The sequence below is a fragment of the Archocentrus centrarchus genome, chromosome 16 (genome assembly GCF_007364275.1).
Source record: "Archocentrus centrarchus isolate MPI-CPG fArcCen1 chromosome 16, fArcCen1, whole genome shotgun sequence".
NCBI classification, from domain to species: Eukaryota; Metazoa; Chordata; class Actinopteri; order Cichliformes; family Cichlidae; genus Archocentrus; species Archocentrus centrarchus.
In genome coordinates, this window is record NC_044361.1 from 31,783,509 (window position 1) to 31,809,546 (window position 26,038).

The window sequence follows — 26,038 nt, forward strand, 5'->3', positions numbered from 1 at the left end:
TACTAATGACTCAGAAAGCAAATATGTAACAATCACTAAAAGATTTTACCAGTAATGACAATACTGATCTGCAACAACTGCTAAAACAGGTGGGAAAAAGACAAGTCAAAGGCTCAGCGTTCACATGTCAAACATGTAGGCTCATCGATTTACCTTTAAGATTAAATGTAATATTTGAAGACTGCAAATTGCACACATGCAATAGTTGTTAATGTGAAAATGAGTCAGACAAAAGGTCCGTTCTGATCCACTGGTTGGCTTCGCAAAGTTTAATATCAAGTGCCATTCCTTTCAAAGTGTTTTTCTGATTTTTGACAACTTGTTCAAAGACTAACATGCTATTGTTTAGTCCCCCAAATGCAATGTGAAGCATTATTTTTGCTGCTTTTTTTTGAGGCGGGGGGGGGGGGGGGGGGGGGGGGGGGGGGCACATATTTTTCTAAAGACCTATCAGAACATTCATCATCTGTTTTGTAAATGGATGGTAAAATAAATCAATTTTAGAATGTGCTTTAACTTCTTCACACTAACAGAAATACAGGTTATTATGCAGTAGTTTTACTGGTCTGTCTTTAAAATCAAAATGCGTTGCAGTTTGACACCTCTGATATTGTAACTTCATAACCATTGCTTTAAATGTATGAATTTATTTCAGAATGTGGTGGCTGTATTTTAGAGGGAAATACATGTCATTATTAGTTTCAAACCTCCGCTTTGAACACAGTCTCAGAAACGTGGGACATAATTTGGCCGTAATTGCTTATCTGCAGTGTAGTTCTACCTTCGACCTCTGGGGTGTGACAGCAAGTTCATCAACACTTCCCTCACACTTTTCAATGGCAAAGAAGAAGTTTCAGATTTTTTTTTTGAGGGGGGCGAGGGGCTGGCCTTTTTTGTTCCGCTGGAGAGTCCTGCTTGAACGGTGAGCAGGAGCACAACAGAACGGCAAGAAATTACAGCGCCGCGGACAATCGGCTAAATCACAGCACCGGGAAGGATCCGGCTGCGCCGCCGAGGAAGAGCGGTTCGAAATAGGACGGCATCGCCCTGCAGCTGCGCCGTTACTGGCTCTAGGGTCAACGGGCAGACGAGCAACTGGCAGCTATCGCCGTTAGCCTTAACTCCTCTGCGGGTCTGGGGGGGTTCTGGTAGGGGCAGGGGGCGGGGGTACACCGAGAAAGGAGAAGACTACACGCCGAAAGGAGGGGGCTGGAAGTCTGAGACGCTTCCAGTCTGAAGGGGGCCGGCGGTTTGGCCACAGCACCCCCCGGACTAGCTAGCTTGTACCCGCGCGGCTAAGTGAATGGGATGGAGCCGGGAACGTCTGGCGCTGGTAGGTTTATTTTTACTTCAGTGGTTTAAAATGCAAGCAATCCGGGTGTATACTGCGGTCCAAGCTGCAGCTGATAAAACGAGACAGCGTAGCCTGGCCTTAGCGTTAAGGGGATCTGCGAGGATGCTTGGTGTCAACCCTCTCTGTTGCATCGCAACGTTTAGAGAAGAGAGGGTGGGAGATGGAGAGGGGCTATCTTGCTGTCTGCATGCACTACACTCCATAGAAAGCGTTATTATCTATCCAGATTTTTAGATGTAGACGAGCCTTTTTGGAGTCTAACATGCGCGGGGGCAGGGAGGTCGTGGGAATCTTGGTGAGGAGGGACGAGGTGAAGCCCGCCTTCAAGCAGCAGCAGCAGCAGCAGCTGGCTGCGCCCGCAAGCCCCACAGAGCTTGACCAGTCTACCTTTTCACTGACAGGTTGCGATTGCTAACATAGTTAAGGTTGTCAAAAGAGTTCAGCACAGTGTCTTTACATGTTCACATTACAGACAACCTCGGGCCCACCATTTGCAGAGGTAAATGAATTATTTATTCATGTGAAATAAAAAAAAAACACGAATCTTCCTCTTGCTGCTGAAGATGACATACTCTGATTTTAGACTGAGGGAAGCACATGCAGATCATTATGTTTGTGTTGCGGTTTCAGTCTGCATCTGCAGTCCTTATCAGTTCCAGTCAGATCAGAAATGGTCTTTATTTGGCAGTTTTCTTGGTTGACACCGAGGTGTGGAGTCGAGCAGTTATAGCACTCACTAGGCTTGACTTAATGCCCAGGTCTGAAGTCTGTTTAGTGTGGAAGAGGGCAGGGCATTAATAATACAACCATGAATGTTTTACATTTGTATAAGGCATGGCTTTCATAAATATTTTTTAGTGAATGTGAAGTGTTGTGACTCTTATAATTTACCACGTGAACTGTTAATGATGGTAAATCCTCTTTGGATTTCTTCAGGCTTGTGTTTATGCAAAGGAGGCCTGATACTGAAATCACATCATCATTCCAGATCCTGAACCTTGAAATCCATTGAATAGGCTTGTTTTAATTTTTGAAGTTTGAGGGGGGGGAAGGGTCTCCGGGCCCTCGGGCCCCTCATTTCAAAGTCTCCTTTTGTGTTTTTAAGTGTGATGATTCAGTTTTGTATTTTGAAAGATTTATGTGGTTGCCACATTTGCTTCATGGTCAACGGCCGCATACTCACAAAGACACAACTGGTTTGGCCAAAACAATCGATGGCTAAGTGGCAAGTGCCTTGTAATTTGTGTACTTGGCTGATGGGGACCAGTCTGTCCAATTTAAGATTTTGGAGGTTCATTATTCTTTTTTTTCTTTTTTTTTAACTTTTAGTTACATTTGAATGTTATCACTAGCTAGACATGTGCCATTACCAGCAATTTTAATGTTGAATTGTTTAAAAACTACATACTGATTTCAGGAAATGTATTTATTTGTTAGAGAAATAGACACGCTGTGCAGTACTCACTGAAAGTGTGCCTAAAATTTGTTGTCCTGCAAAACTGACCAAGGGACTACCAACAAACCAAAACAAAATACATGCCATCCCAGGTACAACTTTAAAATAGTCATTCCCATGTGACTTGGTCTTTTGCTTATTACGTCACTGTCAAGGCTTTAAGTAGCGAGGGTCTTCATGTTGTCATTCAGCGCCAAAGCTCTGCTTTAAGTCTTACCGCCCGGGAAAGACTGCTATTGTGTTGGGATATGTGAGAGCGCTGGCTCCGCTTCTCACCATCTGCCTTCACTGGCACGAGGGCGAAGTGTGTGTCATTGTGTGCAAGTGCGCAACAATCACAACACGCTATAGACACTCAGCTATTCACACACTTACATGCTGTCTTGCACATAAAGTACGTGCGGTCACCGCATGTCTGGTGTCTGTGTTTACAGTGTTTGTCAGATGTGTTTTAAGAACTTGTGATTTTACACTTTGATGTTCAAATACACACACACGTGAACGGGTGACAAATTAAAGGAAAAACCTGAGTACTTGACCCGTACACTGAGGATATCTGGTGGCACTGTTGTGCTGCTGGCATGGTTTGGGTCCAAAGAGGGAAGAGACACTGCAAATAAATACTCTTCTGAGCTCGATCACCTTTATCTTATGATTGCTCTCATGAGAATGATCTCTTTGAGGATGACAGTACCTCCCTTCCATAGAGAACAAGGAAACACTGGATAGGTTAGTGTTAAAAATGATGTGAATCATATGCTGTGACTTTTACTTGCAGTCGCCAGATCTCAACTAAATTGAACACCTACGCTGAATCTTGGACCAAAGTGTTGGACATTGCTCCACCACCATCATCAGCGAACCCCATAAGGGAATATATTTGGAATGAATGGTGTTTCATCCCTTCACTAATCTTGTTAAATGATCCAGTTACTGATTGCAGTTCTAATGGTTGACAATACTTTCTATTTTCCTTTAATTTGTCATACACACACAGAGCAGAGAACCTGTGTTTTATGGCCATTACTCTTCCAGTTAGTTTAGCACGTTCTGAATAGTGAACATATGATGGAGTGGCTGTTTTTAAAGCAAGGCTTTTCCAGTTTAGGATGCAGATGCCTTGGCCTGATGTGGGAACATGCTCAGTGCAGGACCACAAAGGCCAAGGTCTCTTCAGCATGACCACAGCAGCACCCTGCCTCTTCTCATCTCCTCCAACAGCCGTACACACACACAGGTCCCCTGATATCCATGACAATGCTGTGTTGCCTTGGTGTCTCCATGGTGAGGCTGGGAATGTATTGGGGGGGGGGGCCTCCCTGTGTTTGTGTGTATGAGTGTGTTCATCATAGCAAGGGCGCTCCCTCTGTCGTACACCCATGAATTTGTGTCTGCGAGATGGAGGAGCAGGGCAGCTGGGGTCTTTGTTTTGGTGAAGGAGGGCTGTTCTCTGGGGACCCAGAGGTTAAGGCAGTGGGCCCCTCTCAGGCAGGAGTCACAGCTAGCACCCATTCTGGGACCCCCTCTATGTTAGACCTCCTGACTTGATGAGACTTTAACTTTTAGAACATGAAACTAGTATGGACATAACGTGTACTGTTTAAAAAGACAGCTTCAGGCCTAGATTATACAAGCTGGAGGCAAACTTAACCTACTCCAATGAAAAACGGACATGTGAAGCGTCCCCTGCACACAGACATTAGTTACATTTGAAAGTAAAACCCACTACCACTGAGATGCTGGCTGTATTGCGCTAAAACTCTGACATGTTCAGTTTAATCTTACAAGTAAAGTGCCCTAGTGCATAGCATGTAACTCAGGTTAGGATTTCTGTGGCAAGTTCTTTTAATGCTTCACTTATTGGTGGCTGGTTTTTCTGAATATGCACCATATATGTACCCAAACAACTTTATACTTCACACTGTACTTACCCAAGTACCCAACAGTACATTATCCATCTGTGTCATTAAGGAGAGTGAAGAACAAACAGACATGCATACAGAGATTCCTTTATTATAAAAAGAGAAGCAGAAAAATTCTTGCAGAATATCTGAAATAATTCACTGATTCTCAAAATAGCAATTATTTTAGCCACATGATTCATCTATTTTTCCCAGTTCAGTACAGTAATTAAATGGTATATATGTAGTGTCAAAATAATTATGTTCACAGCGGTGCCTCTGAAAATAATTTCAGATCAATCCAAACCTCCAGAATACTGAGCTGACGATAGAATTCACTAAAAAAAATCTTTAACTTATAGAAGCTAGATGGCACCTAGCCATTTAATTGATTATAATTTGCATGATGTGATCAAAAATCATGACGATGTGATGATTGAAGTTGAACTGCAAAAATCTTCGTCATACTTTTCTACATTTTTCTAATGTATTCCTGTTTTTCTCCCTTTTCTCCCCCACACTTTGACCTCATGTGGCTGTTCTTTGTCTTGTCAATATTCCCCTCGATCACCCCTTATCTTCCTCTATATACCTTTCTCTCTCTCTCTTTCCTGTCCCCAAATGCACAATCTGCTCCTTAACTTTTTCCTTGTTTGTTTTCTTAACTATCTTTCCTCTGTTGGCCTTCCTGTCCCTGCGGGCGACTCTTGTGGCTGCTTGTCATGCCCTCTTTGCCCCTGCCTACGCTTCCTTCCTGGCTCATGCCCACATTTCTCGCCCTCCTTGCCCTGTCCTCTGCTGTTCACAACCGCTTCCTTTGCCACCTCCTCACTTAAATGTTGATTCTTTGCTTTACCTTGGTTTATCCTGTCTTCACTGTTGTTTTGTGTTTGTACACTTTTCTAAATTCAAACTCTCTTTGATTTGAACCATATTTACTCTACCTGTCCTTTTCTGTGGCTCCTTATCTTGTTTCTGTCCAGTGCCCATGGGGGTCTTCCCCCCACCCCTGCAGCAGGTGTTCCATGCCCCTCGCCGGCCAGGCATGGGTACCGTGGGCAAGCCCATCAGGCTGCTGGCCAACTACTTTGAAGTGGAGATCCCAAAGATGGACGTCTATCACTACGAGGTGGACATTAAGCCTGACAAGTGCCCACGACGAGTCAACAGGTAACAGAAGATGTGACAGCTATTGTTACATCTTCACTCACAATATTTCTCTTTACTGTGATGTCCCACATTAATTTGAAAGATCACTACTTGTCATTTGTTATAAGCAGTTATTAACTTGTAACAGCGGTGCACGCATTTGAAGAAGTAATCAAGCAGATGAATTGCCTCCTGTGTGGTAATTGGATAATGAAAGCCCAACAGCCACCAACCAGTAATCTGTGTGTTGTCAGTCAGGAGGCAGTGATAGCAGCTGCTTCAAGCATGAAAAATGTATTTCTTTATAACCACTATTTACAAAGATTTTCTGTGTTTTTTGTCTTTGGGGAAAAAAAATAAAATGCTGCCAAAGCAAAGTTCTTCCACGTTTAACATCACCTTATGTGGGGAAAATAAATGTGGATTTGTGGTGCAAATAAATAGATATGAGGTTTAAAAAAAAAAAAAAAAAAAAATTGCCCAGCCAAAAAATTTGTATGTTTTTTGCATGTGTCATATATTAAAGAACAGCGTTTACAGGAGGTTGTGTTGGTATGAAAATCATTTTTAACTGCAACTCTGAGGACCTTGAAGAGCGCAAGCAGTGTGACAGAAGTACATGCATTTGTGCAGAACTGAGCCAAAATAAATAATTTACCATATCCTCTGTATGCGTTTCAGTTTTATATTAAGCAGACGGCAGTTTTCCACTGTGTAGTAGCTGTACTCAGGTGACAGGACAGATGGTTGACTCAAAAGTGAAACTGTCTTACCTGACTTTTTCACCTTGTTGCTGTTTTATGCTGCAGAATATGCTTGAAGAAGCTCTTGAGATGGGTGGCTGAATGTTATGCTTTTTTTTTTTTTTTTATCTGTAACAAAATTAACGTGATTTGTCACATTTGTTACTTTAATCCAAGAAATAAAGTGACTAAAAATATATATTTAAATTTTAGGAGAGAAATGCACTCTTTTTGGCTTGCAAAATTTTCATGGCTCCCCCCCAAAAATCAGTCTTGTTTCTGGGGGGAAAGCATGTCAGCCTGCCTAATACGTTTTGTCACGTTTGAGCCAGGTGAAAGGCCTGAATGCTATTTGTTTCACTTTGTACAGTGGTCTCTGCTTTTTATACCACCCTCAGATGGTGTCATGCCCCTGACTTTATGGTGGCTGTCAACAAGATGGGATTGGCCATCAGTTTCCACAGTTGTGTTATGTGTGGAGTCTTGTGCCAGGGGCTGGCTTAAAGCCTGAATCAAATATACAGCTGTAAATGTCAAGGATTCCTAGACTGATGACAAATTTACTCCATTTTTTACATCGTAATTTTCTGCAGCACAAATTATCATCCAACAGCCTGATCACATTAGTAAGTCAGACAAAGACCGTGTAAACTTGGACTGAGTTGATGTCAGATAATTGACAATAAAGTCACACCAGAGTTGACTGAGTTGGTTAGGCTTGAAGAACAATGGTAAGTTCAAAAAATGGTAAGGTCAAAAAATATTCTAAAGAGGTGACCTGAAGAGTACTAAGCTCAGATGTGATCATAAAGTAACAAACATAACTGGACAAACCAACAAAGCAAAAGCAAACTGAACCGACTTAGCAAAAGGGAACTTGTATGCTGACTGATTAGACAAACTTGGAGAACAGGGGAAACCACACTTTGCACATTCCAGTTTGGACTTCCTGTATTTAGGATCCCTACAGTCACAGGCCCATCTTTTCATTCAGGTGACGTGAGCAGCTAGTGAAACCCACAGCACCCTTTTTAAAGCCAAGAGAATGTTTTATATCTAGACCATTTAACTAAATGTGTGCTGAAACAAATACAACCAATACAGAAAGCTATTTTCTGCTGCTTCTTTGTAACAGGGGTTCACCACAGCAGGTAGCGCCACATGTTTGATTTGGCAGTTTTACACCAGAGGCCCTTCCTGACACGACCTTTTGCTTGCTAAGCAAATGTGTAAACCACTACACTATGGGAGGCACCAAAAACCACAATCAGTAGAACTTCACTAAATTCTAAATAAACAGAAGTTTTGCAAAATCAATAATTATGTGTCATCATTTATTTATCTATACTCAGTGTCTATCAAAACTAAAATGTGTCGCACAAATACTGGTGCATGGGGTTACCAGCTCGTCATGTGGCTCCACTTGCGGCCATCACACACGCCCTCTCTAGAGAAGCCTCGCTGGAACAGTGGGAGTAAGTGTTGCCGTTGTTTTTTCCAGAGGTGTGCTGCACTTTGAACCAGAATGGCTCCGTGGCAGGCTCCATTGGGTGATCTCCCATTCGTGTCTTTCATACCGTCTAGTCCTTGTAGTGCTTTATGATCACAGCGACAATAAAGCTTTGTAGTGGTTTCAAGAAATCATGGGAGGACTGACAGATCAGCAGAAGCTTACAGAGATTATCAGATAGGTCTGTTCCTGCACTTTTTTACAGTCAGGTGAATCATCAACATTTATACAAACATTGGCACCTCTAGCTTTACCAGTCGCAGGCACATGGTAAAAAAATATGGCAATCTGCAGATGACAAAATCTCTCTAGTTTTAATAATTTTGGTTCATGAAAGAATTGTAATTGACCTGAGGGAATATGAACTCTAAAGTGGTCCTCTGGTTTGACTTTACCTTGTTCTTGTTAATGGTGATTGCCCAGATCTGGATAAGTCTGTGTAAGTGGGCTCAAAGACAGGAAACGTGTCCTATAATTTCCCTTGTGGGATCAATGAAGTATCTATCTTATCTATCTGAAAAATAAATTGATTTAAGAACAAATAGTTAAATGGGTGGTCATCAGTGATGGGTGGACATATGCCTTTCAAGTTGACCAAAAAAGAAAAGGAAAAATCAACCAAACTAAATAGCCTGGAGGAGGAAGAGTGGTTGACAGGTCAGGGCCATATATTCTATCTAAAAATGTTTTAGCACCTCTCCTTTTAAGGCTACCTCTCTATTGACTGGGAGCCCTTGCAGCGTATGGGTGGGGCTTCTGTGCCCAGTGTGACTGAAATGACCATATTAAGATATCTCCTCTCACTGACATCACACAGAGCTCAAAGCAGAAAAAAACACTCTGAAATTGAGCCTTTAGAGTGGTTTTAGCCGACAGGATTTACATACACAGACGCTAAATTGATTATTTGAAACTTTTGCCATGATCATTAAGAGGAGCCGCTCTTTTGTATGTTTCCAAATGAGAAAGCTAAATCACATTGACCATTTTTTATTTCTGTCTGCTTAAACAGGCATGGTCCAGTACTAGTATCCTATAAAGTGTTTGATTACACCAGTGAAATTTTGTTAAAATCCTTTAACATCTCAGCAAAGGTTTCCAGAGAACACAGGAAGAGAGTCCTTCAGCTTTCTTGTCATTTTTAACAAGGCTGTGACCATAAACAAATAAAGTAAATTGGTATTTTTTTTTATTTGTAGAAGGTATTCAGAAAATCTGAAACTCTAAAGGAGGATCCCTGAAAATTGTGGGTTCTAGTGCCATCTCTAATATTAGGAGAGGATCATTGAGCTTCATTTCCTTTTAGGTTTGAAACACAAAAGGTCCAAGAAGGCATACAAGGGTCAAGCCCTTTGACCTTTTCTTTTTAGAAGGACCTCCTCATCCCCCACACTTGAATGAAGGTCAAGGCACCACCTACACCCACACTCTTTTTGTCCTTTCCTGTCCCCCTGTGACCACCAGATATTGAACTCACCAGCTGTATCCTGCCTACTCAATATCAATATCATGTCAATAACTGTACCTCCTGATGACAAAGGTTTAATTGGTGGAGTGAGATTTGCTCTGTGTTTATTGCACATTAATCTTATGTTGTGTTTGCATGTGTTGCTGCTTACAGAGAGGTGGTGGAGTACATGGTGCAGCACTTCAAGCCCCAGCTCTTTGGTGACAGGAAGCCAGTGTATGATGGCAAGAAGAACATCTACACGGTGCTAGCACTTCCTATTGGGAGTGAGAAGGTAAAGGTTTGCAGTGGTTTTGTGTTACACTGTCACTCAGTGAAGTCTGGCTTAAGCCCCGTTCAACTGGGAATTTCTTAACAGGGAAGCAGTTATTTGAATGATGGTGAAAAGATCTGCTGTGGTTCAGGTAGCAGAGTAGGATAGTTTGTCCGCTAATAACAGTGTTGGTAGTTTGATTCCTCCTCATCAATCCTTGGCCATGACACTGGCTCGATTAGGTTAGTTTTGAATGAGGATTATATACAAATCCCCCAAGGTTGAAAGGTTCTATAAAACAGCAGAGCGTGTACCACATATGCCTTTGCCATGTATTTTAAAATAATGATTTCTGCTATTTCTATACTTAAAGGATCTATTTGATATTTTGGGAAATATCCTTAGTTACTTTAAGTAAATGAGTTAAAAGGTGTCTGTCTTGAAAACATCAGGACCAGATAACCTGACTTTCCATGACATAAATGCAGGAAATGAGGAAGCACATCTTTCCAAAAGTATCTCTGCATCTTGTCTGTGGCAAGACAGGAAATCACTGTTCCCGGCCAAGAAATAGTCCAGAACATACCTCCTTCCAAACTCAACTTCTTTAATCATTTTGCACTTTTTTTTTATACACATAATGTGTCATTAAGTGAGATTTATAGGGTCTCTTAGGATTTTGCACTTTTGGACAGAAACACACCAGTTTTCTTCTAAGCGACCCAGCTGCTTGGTGTAGTTTTGTACTTTCCATACAGCTGTGAGAATGTGCTTGTCCAGTGCTTGTTTAGAAATGGACTGGTTCTTATATAGTGCTTTTCTACTCTACTCGAGCACTCAAAGAGTTTTAGACAGCATGCCTCATTCACCCATTCATACAAGCACTTTTTTCTACCCCTCAGTGCTTTCTAACATTCAGACACATTCACGCTCCACTGAACATGTTGGAGAGCAACTTGGGGTTCAGTATCTTGCCCCAAGGATACTTTGGGATGCAGACTGGAGCAACCAGGAATCAAACCACCAACCGTCTGATTAGTAGATGACCTGCTCTACCTTCTGAGCTACAGCCATCCTGAAGTAATTTCTTTAAACATTCACACTATTATTGTGGCATACAGTTGCACCTACAGATATTGAGAAATGCAAAAAATATGGCAATGTAAAACCATGCAAGCTAAAGCTGATGTAATGTCAGCTACCAGTAATTTACTGCTACCTGAAGATTTGATTTTGTTGCTATAGGTCTGTCTTTATTTCATTTGTTCTTTCCCTTTGCTCTCTGCAGGTAGATTTTGAGGTGACTATTCCTGGTGAGGGCAAGGATCGAATCTTCAAGGTGTCCATCCGTTGGCTGGCCAAGGTGTCATGGCGCCTGCTGCAGGAGACTCTAGTCAGCGGCCGGCTGCAGGTCCCCCTTGACTCAGTTCAAGCCCTGGATGTGGCCATGCGTCACCTGGCCTCTATGAGGTACATCATATCAAAGTTTCTCTTTTAGGTACACGAGTACTCACAATCAATATTGACACTCCTGTCAAACATTCTGTTCATATAGATGATCAACAATTTTTAAGGTTTTTGTGCATCCTGAAAATATTTTGTTTAAAAATTATGATTTTTTTTATTATTATTTTTGTTTGCTATTCTAAATGTACAGCTAAGCAGTGTTTATGGAGTCTTTCCCTCCACCTGCATCAGACCATCATAGCTCCAGGCATCAGAATCACTAAACAAAAGACACATGTTAGCTGACACCTGTGTGAAAGTGTCCACTGAACAATGCTAGGCAATGTAGTGGTGATAACTGGATTGAGGACTTAACCAGAAAATTATCAAAACAATGTTTTTAAGCCATATATATCAGATGCATGATAGAGTATCCCATTTTTAATAACCAGAAAAACAGCACTTTTTATCATACCTTCCATTTGGGTGTTGCAAGTTTTTTGTTTTCCTTGTCAGGATGATCTGTTCTGAAACATCAACTTTACTGGACATGAAGTCATGCTGTGGTCATGCCCTGAATTTGGACATTGATTTCCACCTCTTCAACCCTTCTAATTAGGTACACACCAGTGGGTCGTTCATTTTTCTCCCCACCTGAAGGATACTACCACCCACTTGGAGGGGGAAGGGAAGTTTGGTTTGGCTTCCACCAATCGGTGCGCCCCGCCATGTGGAAGATGATGCTTAACATTGATGGTGAGTCACTGCAGACAAGCTCACCAGAGTGTGTGTAGTCAGCCAGTGATCTCAGTGGGTTTTACTGACATTGCATGACTAGACAGAAAAACAGGAGACAGATATTTTGAAAAGGAAAACCTCCGCTCTGACAAAAGATCATCTGAACCATCAATATTTTATAAAAAGTTATGTCATAAATGTATTCTGGTGCTTTTTTTTTATTGCCTGTTTGTAACACTCATTTAGCTGTGAAGAAAAACTTTAAACAGTGACAAAGGCTCATCAAAGTTACAGACTTTAACGCACCTTTGTTCTTGGCCGGTTTCTTTGGGCTTATTTTTACTCTCTGTCTCCCTCTAGTGTCTGCCACGGCCTTTTACAAAGCCCAGCCTGTAATTGAGTTCATGTGTGAGGTTTTGGATATTCGCAACATTGATGAGCAACCCAAGACTCTCACTGACTCACAAAGGGTCCGCTTCACCAAGGAAATTAAAGGTAAGCTACTCAAAAGTGTGAAAGTATCTTCTGAAGAAAGGAAGAAAGATAGAAAATACTTTGAGACTTCTGTTTCCTTAAAGTGTACACTTGCTGGACACTTTTTAGTTACACCTTGCTAGTTCTAGATTGGGCTCTCTCTTGTCTCAGAACTGCCTTAATTCTTTGTGGCATAGATTCAACAAGGTGCTAGAAATATTCATCAGAGGTTTGGGCCATATTGACACGATGGTGTCACACAGTTGGCTGCACATCCATGATACGGTTCCACCACACCCCAAAAGGGATCTTGTTGGATCTGATGACTGTGGAGTAAAGTGAACTCACTGTCATGTTCAATAAGCCAGTTTGAGGTTCTTTAAGCTTTGGGACATGGTTTGTTATTCTGCTGAAAGCAGCCATCAGAAGATGGGTACATAAAGGTCATAAAGGGATCGACATGGACAGTAACAATACTCATGTAGGCTGTGGCATTTAAGCGATACTCATTTGGTAATAAGGTGCCCAAAGTGTGCCAGGAAAATATCGCAGACACCATTACCCCACCAGCAGCAGCCTGAACTGTTGATACAAGGCAGGATGGATCCATGCTTTCATGTTGTTTATTCTGACTTTACCATCCAAATGTTGCAGGTTTGACTTGTGCATTCATAGATGCTCTTGCGCATACCTTGGTGGCTTAAGTGTATCATCTGCCTCCATCGCCCTATCCCTAGTATCCTCTTCTGTCACACCAGCCCTCTGCATGTCATCCTTTACTGCAGCTCCATATTCAAAATCCCTTTCCCAGTATATCCACTGTCCTTCCTCTGCACATGTCCATCTCAGCCATACCCATCTCACTTTGTCTTCAAACCACTCAGCCTGAGCTGTCCCTCTGATATACTCATTTGTAATCCTGTCCTTTCTGGTCACTCCTAAACAAACCACGTCAGCCTAAATAATCTAAACTTCAGCTTGGCCTCCTGTCTTTTTGTTAGTGACACATCTCCAAACCATAGATCATAGCAGGTCTCACTACCATCTTAAATCTTCCCTTTCACCCTCGCTGCCATCCTTCTGTCACAAATCACCCCTTACACTCGTCTCCACCCACTCCACGCTGCCTGCACTCTCTTCTTCACCTTTCTTGTGCATTGTCCATTGCTTCGGATGTTGACCTCAGGTATTTAAACTAATCTACCTTCACCCCTTTCTCTCTAGGGCATACTTCCACCTCTCCCCTACTCTCACTGCATATCACCTTATTTGTAACGAATGGTTATTTGAGTTACCTTGCTATCAGCTCAAAGCAGTCTGGCAATTCTTCTCTGACCTCTGATCATCAAAGCGTTTTAGCCCAGAGAGCTGCCACTCACTACATATTTTCTCTTATTTGGACCATTCTCTGTAACCCTAGAGATAGCTGTGTGTAGAAATCCCGGTAGATCAGTCCATCAGCCACCAACAACCATGTTCACAGTCACTTAAATCACCTTTCTTCCCCATTCTGATGCTAGGTTTGTACTTTAACAGGTCATCTTGACCGTTTCTACATGCCTAAATTACCTGTTTTTGTGGCATGTTATTGGCTGTTTTGATATTTGCTTTAATGTGCAATTGGAATCGTATATCTAATGAAGTGGCTGAGTGTATTTCCTCATTATACACATAAGAAAAGCTTTTTAGAACTTTCTAGACCTTACATATACATTATTGCCCCCTGACATGTACCTTCTCACTTGTTGGTGCTTTTTCCTTTCACAATAAGCTCTTTTTAATTTCTTTCATTTTGATTATTTCCTCAGTCTTTTTGTGCCATCGAGTTAATTCTTGTGTACCCCACTTATTGTCGACAGGCCTGAAGGTGGAGGTGACCCATTGTGGCCAAATGAAAAGGAAGTATCGCGTATGCAATGTCACCAGACGTCCTGCAAGCCACCAAACGTAAGACTTTCCACATTTACATTCATTTAATTTTTTTTCTTTTCTTCCACACATCTGCATTATTAAAATATCCTCAAACTGACTGTATGCATTTTAATTGTGAATGCAGATATGAATCATCAGTTAGATCTGAAGACCATTCTAATGCTTGTTCAGCCAAGTAGTTAATGGGACTAAACTGGAGCAGGAACCACATTCTTTGTGCATTTTTTGTGTCTTTGAGTCCCAGATTTTACAAAGCAAGTAAAAAAAAAAAAAACTCTTATAAAAATGATACTGTTTTTTTTAATTTTTTTTATTGGTATGTAGTTTTAAAAAACACATTTCTCTTGTTCATGCTTTATTCTCTACCTGAAATTTACTTGACAGCTTTTTCTATCTTGTTTTATCCTATTAGAATAATATATGTTAAATATGTATTCGTATATTGATATTGCTGTAAGACAGCACTTCCTTTTTTATTCCACTGAAGTGCTGCAGCTGGTAGCTGATGCAGCTACCACATGTTGGACTGTTCACCAAAAGTCATCATTGCTAAGTTTGCCCCAAACCACTGGAAAGTACCTCAAGTTGTCTCAGAGGAGCTAAAGGAGTCTCTAGTTCTGCAGGTTAAATGCAGGTTCACACAAGTTTCTAGGTTGTCTGTAGAGGTTGTTGTTGTAGAAATGCTCTATGATAATGGTAGAAACAAAGTCCTTTCTAATGCATATATTTCTCAGTATGTCATTAAATTAACATGTTACACTGCTAGGCTATCATTTGTAACGGTGGCGTGGTGGTTAGCACTGCTGCCTCACAGTTAGAATACGATCTAGAAGGCCTGGGTTCGATTCCACCTTGGCCCGGGCCCCTCTCTCACTCTGTCTGGAGTTTGCATGTTCTCCCCGTGTCTGCGTGGGTTTCCTCCCACAGTCCAAAGACATGCACTTACTGGGGTTAGGTTAATTGGCCACTCTAAATTGCCCATAGGTGTGAATGTGAGTGTGGATGGTTGTCTGTCCTTCTGTGTTGGCCCTGCGACAGGCTGGCGACCTGTACAGGGTGTACCCTCCTCTCACCCTATGTCAGCTGGGATAGGTTCCAGCCCCCCTGCGACTGTGAACAGGATAAGCGGAAGAGGATGGATGGATGGATGTTTGAAAGATGAGCAGCTTTGCTTAAAATAAGGACAAACCTGCTATTCTTTCCTCTTTTTAATATCAAGCTAACTGAGGCAGCTAGCCTAAAATGTGTCATTTTTAACTACCTTTGACAATAGTAAGTCATTTATCAAAATAATTTGTACGTTTTCAGATTTGGACAGAAAAATATTGTACAACCCTCAATAAAACAGACAAAACCTGCAGATCAGGGGTTAGCCAGTGATGATAATGGTGCTCATGTTTTTTTTTCCCATACCAGGTTTCCCCTTCAGCTTGAAAGTGGGCAGACAGTAGAATGTACAGTGGCTCAGTACTTCAAGCAGAAGTATAACTTGCAGCTCAAATACCCCCACCTACCCTGTCTACAGGTGGGGCAGGAGCAGAAGCACACCTACCTACCTCTGGAGGTGAGGAAGTGTTCGTGGATGGCTCAACTATGATGTAAAAACTAAACTGATTGTTTAAAGTAGAGCATGACTAATGTATCGGTTGACCAATATAGACTCATCATGAGCATATCTGTATTGGTGTATATGATTATTATTATTCCTCCCAAACTTTTTAAATAATAGTACATAAGTGAGCAGGCAGTCATGCTGTTTTTTTTAAAAGTACATTGCTTTATAATATGATCTCAACAAACTGCACATGTGTGAAAGTGTAAAGAATATTGGCAGATACATATACGATTTAAAAACTTCCTGACATACCCTAATTTAACCTTCAAGTGACTGAGTGGGATCATTTCAGACCCCAGCCGTATATTTTTATGTGTCTTTGTGATATTTTTAGTCAGAAAAATGTTTCCAATCCAGTTCTACAACTGTCCATTGGTCCATTGGTCTGGTAAGGATAACACACAGTTAGGTGGGACCATTTATGACCCCAGAAATCTCTGTGTTTTGTAATATTATTAGCTTGATTTAGTTTAGTACTTTTTTTTTTCTTTTTTTTTTACTTCTAATTAATAAAATGTCATATTTGGCAGTGGACCATGGCTGACAATATCAGAGTAGCAAGATTTACTGCTGCAGAAGCCTTGAAGCATTTACTTAATGACCAAAGTAACAAGGGAAACAGGTCATGAGCTGGATTAACTCCTTTTTGCATAAAAATTATACCATAATTAATCAAAATAATTAATCAAATCATAATTAATTAGATTAGAACATTTCAGAATATTTGTCATAGATAGAGGAAACAGTATAGGTATCATAAACACAATTAGAGACATAAAAAAGTATTACTGTATAAAATATATATATTAAATGCTCTGTCACTTTAGGCCCTAAAATAGCTTGGTTGTTTAAGGGTTAAAGACCATTCACACAGACTCTAAACTATTTTTCTGTCTTCCATGATTAGTGCATATGGATAACCAGTGTTTACACAATCATGACTGGATTTACTCATTCCAGGTGTGTAACATTGTAGCCGGTCAACGATGCATCAAGAAACTGACAGATAATCAGACCTCAACTATGATTAAAGCCACAGCTCGTTCTGCACCCGACAGACAGGAGGAGATCAGCAGGCTGGTGAGTTGCAGAGGGAACTGTTGGATGGAGGCCACACATCATTTAGGCATCAGTCATTTACAGTGCAAGGTAAAGACAGTGAGATATAATACAAGTCACTCTCTCTTCACTCTCTGCAGATGAAGAATGCCAATTTCAACCTGGACCCTTACATTCAGGAGTTTGGGATCAAGGTGAAAGATGACATGGCTGAGGTGATGGGCAGAGTTTTGCCAGCCCCCATTCTGCAGTACGGAGGACGGGTAAAGCACGGTTCATTCATCAACCCGAACATATTGATTTCCATTTCATCAAGAATGCAGCCATTTAGTTGGGTGTTTTTCACACATAGCTGCCTGTTAACAAATTAAAGCTGAGAGCTGAACCCTCGACTCTTTCACTGAGGGCATTTGGTGGCTCTGTTATGCTCTGTGGGCGGTTTCCTGGTATAGTTTGGATACACTATGGAAGGTTTACTGCAAGTCAGTACAAAGAGTGATCACCTCTGTCCTATAAAGAATACCTGACAGGAGTGATCTCTTTGAGGAGTACAGTGACCTCATGCAGAGGGCACAAGGAGTCACCAAATGCTTCAGTGTGTGTTAGTTCGTGTGAGTCATATCCCATGGCCCACTTGAACACCTATGCAGGATTTTGATGTCTCAGACAGAGCTTTCCACAACATGAGGGGGAGATGTTTTGGAAAAATGGTGTTCTTTCTCTGTAGTCATGCTCCAAGTGGCGTTCACACAGGAAGAGACTCGTTTCGACATGTTGACCAGAAACTGGGGAGTATCAGTGAAATTCAGTGACTAACTGTTAGTTATGTGAAGTAGGAGGGTAGTGAGTTAAACTATTCTCAACTTTGAGGTGAACTATTTAGGTGACAACCAGTGGGGACAAAGGATACTTTTATGGCAGCATGTGATGGCCCAACACGTTACTGGATACTTTATATCTGTTTTCTCTTTCATTTGTCACCAGTCTGTACTCCTTCTATAGATGTGACCTGATTTGGCTTAAACGTTTTCCTCTGGTTCTTTCTTTTTTCCAGAATCGTGCCATAGCTACACCCAACCAGGGAGTGTGGGACATGAGAGGGAAGCAATTTTATAATGGCATTGAGATCAAAGTGTGGGCTATTGCCTGCTTTGCCCCCCAGAAACAGTGCAGAGAAGAGGTGCTCAAGTAAGTACTAATGAGCACAAGCAAATGATTTCATTGGGGGGGGGGATTAAATAATTTCTGCTCATGGCTGAGTTAGATATATTTTTAAATTAGCTGTTTCACGGAAGAAAAACAATCCTTCTCCACCTCTGTGTATTCCTCCTATGTGGAATATCCCAAAGACATTGAATAATTTGCATTTTTAAACCCTGACATACGTGTAAACCACTGAAATCAGAGTGTTTGTTTGCGCTTTTGTGGTTTCATCTTAGGAACTTCACAGACCAGCTTCGTAAAATCTCAAAGGATGCTGGGATGCCAATTCAGGGCCAGCCGTGTTTCTGTAAATATGCCCAGGGAGCGGACAGCGTGGAGCCCATGTTCAGACACCTGAAGAACACCTACTCTGGACTTCAGCTCATCATCGTCATCCTGCCGGGAAAAACTCCTGTCTATGGTAATTTTTATCTTTCTATTTGATACATGTGGTTTGCCACAATGAGAGAGGCTGCTATATTGTCTCAAACCTAATTAAATACTGTTGTCTAAAGTAGTTGGTAAACTCCAAAACATCTGAAGCATTCTATCAAAGGGGAGTATTGAAATGTTATACTTGCAAGAAATTACCTGTTCTCAAGAATCATGATTTTTTTTTTTCCCTTTAGCGGAGGTAAAGCGTGTGGGTGACACCCTGCTGGGAATGGCCACGCAATGTGTCCAGGTTAAGAACGTGGTGAAGACGTCACCGCAGACTCTATCTAACCTCTGCCTCAAAATCAATGTGAAGCTGGGAGGGATCAACAACATCCTGGTGCCTCACCAACGGTGAGCTTCTTTTGACTTGTTTTTAATGAGTTGTACATGTTCACAGGATCTTTATTGGTGATGGGTCATACTGTCACATAGGTACTAAGCACTCACTGTGGCAGTAGACTTGAGTTTTCCAACAAAATTGTGCTGGATGACATAGTGACCCATCTCAGAATTTCAGTACGTTTCGGTAATATGACTCATCAAACGCAGCCCTTCACTGCCTTTGTGAGCATCACCTCCTCCGTGTGCTCTCTCTCAGGTCAGCAGTGTTTCAGCAGCCGGTTATCTTCCTGGGAGCAGATGTCACACACCCCCCTGCTGGAGATGGCAAGAAGCCCTCCATTACTGCTGTAAGTCTCAGAGATTACACCTTCATTAAGCAACACTAACTGACTTTAAACACAATCTCAGGAAAAGGAAGGGAATGTGCAGTCATGGTGTGTCACAAAGCCTGGCCACTGTTCAGATCTGGGCGTGCAGGTTAAACCCATGGGTGGGCACTACTGCTGTGCTTTTGGCTCTGGTAACTTGTGAACAGCCTTTTTGATTATTACTTGTTACTGACTGCAGTTATTTACATGATAAAAAGACATAATGGAAATAAGTTTAATGAAGCCCTAATTTTTGTTTGAAAAAACTAAACAAACATTCACTTCTACTTCAGTAGAGAAGCAATGTTCGGGTTTTTTTCGGAGAAACTGTAGCAGAGCGTGCCTTGGTTATCATTTGGTATAGATGTGGCAACAAGTCAAAGTAATATACAGAGTTAATGAGTATTAAGGAACCTTAATCTATTAATTAATTAAAGTATATCTGCTTTTAAGGACAACAATCCTTAGATGAAAAATGATGTATCCTGTGGTCTTTGTTCATGCATTACTCTCAGAGTCACCGGTAGTACAGCTGTTGTAATGTGAAATACTGTAATAGTTAAAAGTTAAAAAAAAATACAGTAATTGTTAAAAATGTTTCTTGTGTTCTGTGATGGCAGCCCCGATGCCTCGTTGGCCGTGGCGCTCCTTTTCATAGGCAAATCCAAAATAGCAAGGGCATGTAAATAATGCAAATGACCTCAAGATGTCAGATAAAACAAACGGTGTTGTTGCTTGGTGACGGGGGGGCTCGACGTGCTCAGTAATGCTGGTGAGAGAAGAATACTGCAACAGTAGGTAGTGGGTTTGAGGCAGAAAAGCTTAAAGCTGTTTCTGATATCGTTGGACCAAAAAAAAAGTAAAAATCTGTAATAACCTTTCACTATATTGTAATTCAGCTATCTGAGAAGGAACTTGCGCCTCCTCTGGGGGCTGTTTTTCTTCTTTTAGAAAATGTTTTCAGGTGCATTTTCTTACGATTATTGGGTTGAACAAAAGTTTTTTTTTTTTAATTGAAACAGTGTGCAGCAGCCTTTGGGGTACTTTTTCTGATGTTTGGTCGACGTGTCAGAAGTGTTAACTCAGTCAGTGGGAATTTGCCAAATTAAAAAGGCAGTACATGTGATGCATCCGCTGCTATAGGTGCAATGCTTAGGTAACAAAACAGGGTGTTTAAACTACCCACATTTTGCTACAATGAGTGATATGAATGGTAGTAGTGCAGTGAAAAATGTGCCTGTGCTTGTGTTCTAATGACAGGGGCTTAGCCCACCTCCTGCTGCTCTCTCCTGTCTGTCCTGTTTTCATATCTCCTTTTTTCTTTTTCTAGATTTCTCCCTACTGTTGATTTTGATTGTAACACATATATGTTTCCTCTGTTATGCTTTTGGCTGTTGGATAGGGCTATATGGTAATTAGGATTTAATTTAATGTTTCTCTCATACTAATTGGTGCTAAACCCCCATACTCACCCTGCGCGGACAGTCTATTTCATTAAAAACACATACAACTGATATGACGTTTTGCTTCAACGTCATATCAGATACATAACACATGAGGCTGGACGAAGGGAAAAAAAACGAGGAGTAAGAGTGGAATTAGTGAGGTATAAAGGGAAACAAATGGCTCATCACTGACTCACATTCAAAAAGGAAATGACGTCAGCTCTCGTCCGCCCTTGACCTCAGCTCGCCTATGGTTGGCTGTGTTGTTGCCTAGCAATTATGACGAATAACTGAGTCATGAAGCGTGAGGACAGGAAAAGAGAGCAGGTCTGCGTTGATAGTAGGAACTGAGAGGAAAGCTGATGAAAAATGGTGATCGTAGTGTCGTGTAAGGATTTGAGGCAAGAAAATTAAAAGGTTGATGTGGAGCATCGCACACTTCCCAGCTGCAGCCTTTAGGGGATGCTAATGCTCAAATATGCACAGGAGGAAAAATGACTCGTGCATGTGAATCAACACTACGTTACAATTTCTGCATAGATTTTTATATAAGTAAAAAGTTCAGTGACAAAAGGTATATTGGCTGTAGCCCTTTAACATGATTTTCTTTGTTAAAGTGTCCTTAAGAGTGAAATCAGTGATCCTGATAGCATCATGTTCAACTGCTCTTCTAGGTGGTAGGCAGTATGGATGCCCATCCCAGTAGATACTGTGCCACAGTGCGCGTCCAGAGACCCAGGCAGGAAATCATTGAAGATTTATCTTACATGGTGCGTGAACTGCTAATTCAGTTCTACAAGTCAACCCGCTTCAAGCCCACCAGGATCATTTTCTACAGGGATGGCGTTCCCGAGGGACAGTTGCCTCAGGTACGTGGGATGCTGTGATTGATCTTCATGACACAAAATGCATTTTAACGTTTTTCTGTCTGACTGCTAATAAATGATGCTGTTACGTGCAGATTCTCCACTATGAGCTGTTGGCCATCAGAGATGCATGCATAAAGTTGGAGAAAGACTATCAGCCTGGTATCACCTACATCGTGGTGCAGAAACGTCACCACACACGTCTCTTCTGTGCTGATAAGTCTGAAAGGGTAAACTTGCTAGTCCCCCCCCCCCCCCTTGAATTCTTCCTCTTTCTGCTTTGGCAGGTTTCACGCTTGCTTACCTGTTTCTTCTCCTTGTGTTGTCTTTTGACAGATTGGGAAGAGCGGGAATATTCCTGCAGGGACTACAGTGGACACCAGCATCACTCATCCCTTTGAGTTTGACTTCTACCTGTGCAGTCATGCAGGAATACAGGTATTAATAACAAAAAATTAAAAAAAAAATTAATTTCACATAAGAGATTATAACACAATAAGAATGAATCCCTTTAACTGCTTTTTTTTTTTTTTAACCTTTTGGTTATTTTGCACGAACATCTATTATTCATTTGCCATTTTCTCCTCTGTCCTCAGGGTACCAGCCGGCCGTCTCATTATTACGTCTTATGGGACGACAATCGTTTCACAGCTGATGAGTTGCAGATTCTAACCTACCAGTTGTGCCACACTTACGTGCGCTGTACCCGCTCAGTCTCCATCCCTGCGCCAGCCTACTATGCGCGTCTTGTGGCCTTCCGTGCCCGCTACCATCTGGTAGACAAAGAACATGACAGGTTAGTGTGGCTACAAAAGATAGACTTCATACGAGTTTCTAACATATACAGTAAAAAAAAATAAGGACGTAGTTTTTGTTTCTGAAATCGTGAAGCTATTGTGGTAGTGCCTTAACCTGCATTCTTTTTAACTGTGGTTGAAGGTTATGGGAAAATAGTTGTAAATTATGGCCATTCTTAGAGTAATAAGGAAGGATTATCCAGCGTGTGCTCATTGGTTAATAACTCATCAATCACAAGTTGTTCACAGTCAGACACCCCCCCCCCCCCATGCTCATTTTCAAAACACTCAGCTTGAGGCTTAATAATAGAATGACGATGATGAATAGATGACATCACAGGTTTTACCTCCACCTTTTATACTGTCTGCGGTTTCTCGCTGCCGACTTTATTCTTACAAACACACAGAAAGCGTAACTCACCTTTGCTCGCTGTCTTACCACCCTCTCGTCTCTCTGCAGTGGAGAGGGCAGCCACGTGTCTGGTCAGAGTAACGGTCGGGATCCCCAGGCGTTGGCTAAAGCTGTTCAGATTCATCACGACACTCTGAGGACCATGTACTTCGCCTGAACGCTCCCAACCGTCACCGCCATCGTTCCCTCCAACCTCATTTCTACCTGAGTGGGCAAACGGCCCACTGCCACCACCTCATCCCCATCCCTTACTCCCTACAACTGCCCACTACACTTACTTCACAGCAATCAGTCACTCAAATCCAAGAAACACAGACCCCCGTCTCCTGTAAAACACAGGCAGACTCTGCAGCCTCATGCACTCAAAAGATTATGAATATTACTGTTGTTTTTACTTTACCGGGACTATTGATCTTTTTAAGTTGAATTTTTAAATCATGGGTATTATGTAATTGTATTGTATGCTACCTTCACACTCCTATGTATGTAAGTATGCAATACGGATGGGAGAAAAATAGGCGATAAAAAAAAAAAAAAAAAAAAAATCCTAAAAACTTTTTTAACTGCCACCACGATGCTGCCTCTACCCATCCAAATGCCGGATGCCAGTATTGCAAGCCCCTTATTAAGGGGATCCTCTTTAGAGGTGGTACTGAGCACGCACACTTACATGCATCATTTTAATGTTATCATGAACTACATTCATGTTTTTTAATGTTTTTGAAAAATGTTTTTTTTTTTGTTTTTTTTTTAAAGAACAGCCTTGAGGAGTCCGGGGTATGGTACATTAGCACTTAGTGTTAGCATGTAGGTGCCACCAGTCCTGCACATAAAGAGTTTGTTAGTACATGCGAGGCTAGCCCTCTGGTCTTTATATTATAGCAGACAACGAAAGAGCAGGTGTAGCATATCGTAGATCCAGGAGAGGAGTCCTGCCACACACCCTGTCCTGGTTGGCCAGTCCCTTAGAGATTTAGCCTTTAGAGGCAAGTTTAGCATAACAGTAGAGGGACCATTTGCATAGTGTGTATCAAATATACTTGCACCCCATGCACCTAAACCAGCATTATTAACCAGCCAAAAGTGATGCCAACCTATGGAAAGGAGGCACTCAAACAGGAAGATAATCTTTTATTTCTCTATACATTGCTCTTTTAGAATTTACGAGGCACTTTTAAAAATTTACTTTATTTTATTTTAATTCAAAGTGGTGAAACTAGTCTTTCGCAAGACTCGACAGTCTACTTTTGAAGTTTTTACACCCACACTTGCGTAGCTTTCAGAACAAAGGCAATAGGCAAGGTCAACACTATTCAGTAGATTTGAAAGCAGGCAAATAGTCTGTGATCACTTAAGTGCTGCAACGCTAAAGTCGCCTTCAGCGGTTGACCTTGCTACGATCGGTCCGCACATTCCAATGTGTATCAGTGGAAATGATGCCAAATGGTGCACTCCACACATCCACCTGCACTATTCTTTGCGTACCTATACCCACCTATCCTGCACCAGTCTCCTTTTTTACACAGAGCTCTTCCCCTCTGCAGGCACTTACAACTCGGCCTGGATAGCAGAAGCACATACATCCCTGCACTCTCACTCTCCCTCTCAGCATGTAGAGACATACCTGTTCAAATGCACTTGTCCCCTCGTTCCCCGTTTAAGCCAAACTCATCAGCCTTTCCGCCGTCACTTTCTGTCCTTGCCGTCTGTTCTCATTTTTCACATGACACACCTGCAGCATCCCCTGCTCCAATCCCCTATGTTGTGTTAGCCAATCCCTATTGGTGCTCTGTGTGCATGGGCGGCACAGATGGGGGATTGCTACATTTGACAGGGTGGGCCTCTATTACGACTATTTAACATGCCCTGCCTTTACATTGAGTCACTTTCTGGATTTGTGGAAGAAAAATGCATGTAATTATTTTTTATGACTGGATATTCTGAGCCACCTTACTTTGGTTTTCTTAGAGGTAGGAGCCTTGTGCTCACCACTGCCTGTCAGTCGTTTTGCCTCGATTGTGTAATGGTTATAAAGACTGCTTTTTCCTTTGTCATTATTATTATGAATATTGTGACTAGTGTCAGAGTGTATCCTCAAGAGGGCACTGTGGAGACGGTCCCAAAATTCCACCTCAGTTGCCCTTTAAGCGCCTCAAATCTTGTCTGATGGTCAGAGCCCCTTTTTAGTCGAAAGGGATCAAAAGATAAGAGATCAGATGAGTCTGATTTTTAAATCATGTTTATGAACTTGCATAATCAAAATGCCTTTGTACACCGTTTTACTGATCCTTCATTGTGTCCAAGGTGATTTGTATATATGAATATATAATATTAACCTGTTATGTATTTTGGCCCACCAGTTGAGGGGCCTTTCACTGTTGGGGCCAGTCTTCTACCCCTCATTCTGCATTTAAAAAAAGAAAAGAATGGAAAAAAATCAGTCTGGGGGACATTTCCCCAACACCACTGAAACCAGATGCAGTTCTTCACTCACTGAAGCCACAAAGCACCTTGCAAAGGGGGGGAGACGAAATGGCAGTCACCCTGGAAATGTATCATGTGGACATGGGAGAGTTCGCTCCCCTCCACACAGCCTCACGGTCTGACTAAGCAATATTGAAGCCACTGATCAAGAACAGTCCTTGTCATAGCACTTCCCAATAGATTTGAATGAAAGGACGTGGAAACATATTATTTTGGCTCTGTATGTGATAGTATGGGAACTCTGTTGGGGATGGTTATTTTTTAAAGAAAATAAAATTGTTTTTTATTATTCCTGTTGTTTTTTTTTTTTTTCTTTGATTGTAGGTTCAGTTTAATGCAGTTTTGTCTCAAAAGCTTTTACTCAAGGCAGAACAGTTCATATAATGGGATTTATCATTATAACAGAGATGTTTATGTCTCAAATCCACCATAACTGCTAATTCTTAGATTTTAATGTATGGTAAGATGAAGAAAAAAACCCTCCAAAGTCTGAAACGCAAATTTATTCATAAAGGTGGGATTACCTTTGGGTGAGGGCGGAACTGGTCGTTATGACGTCTGGTGATACAGGGCCCACCTCTTCCT

The 26,038-nt window shown here is 41.6% G+C and overlaps 1 protein-coding gene across 1 annotated transcript; it reads left to right on the forward strand.

Annotated features, from left to right (window-relative positions):
• Nucleotides 1-1,188: 1,188 nt before the first annotated feature.
• Nucleotides 1,189-25,742, forward strand: ago1 (argonaute RISC component 1). Its single transcript, XM_030749618.1, has 19 exons — nucleotides 1,189-1,333; nucleotides 5,695-5,881; nucleotides 9,735-9,855; nucleotides 11,123-11,304; nucleotides 11,900-12,036; nucleotides 12,379-12,513; nucleotides 14,352-14,439; nucleotides 15,841-15,988; nucleotides 17,000-17,119; nucleotides 17,239-17,361; nucleotides 18,153-18,286; nucleotides 18,538-18,722; nucleotides 18,931-19,090; nucleotides 19,338-19,428; nucleotides 21,569-21,763; nucleotides 21,856-21,990; nucleotides 22,097-22,198; nucleotides 22,357-22,556; nucleotides 23,018-25,742. The coding sequence occupies exons 1-19, from the start codon at nucleotides 1,309-1,311 to the stop codon at nucleotides 23,124-23,126; spliced, it is 2,577 nt and encodes an 858-aa protein (XP_030605478.1). The 5' UTR covers nucleotides 1,189-1,308; the 3' UTR covers nucleotides 23,127-25,742.
• Nucleotides 25,743-26,038: the final 296 nt, after the last annotated feature.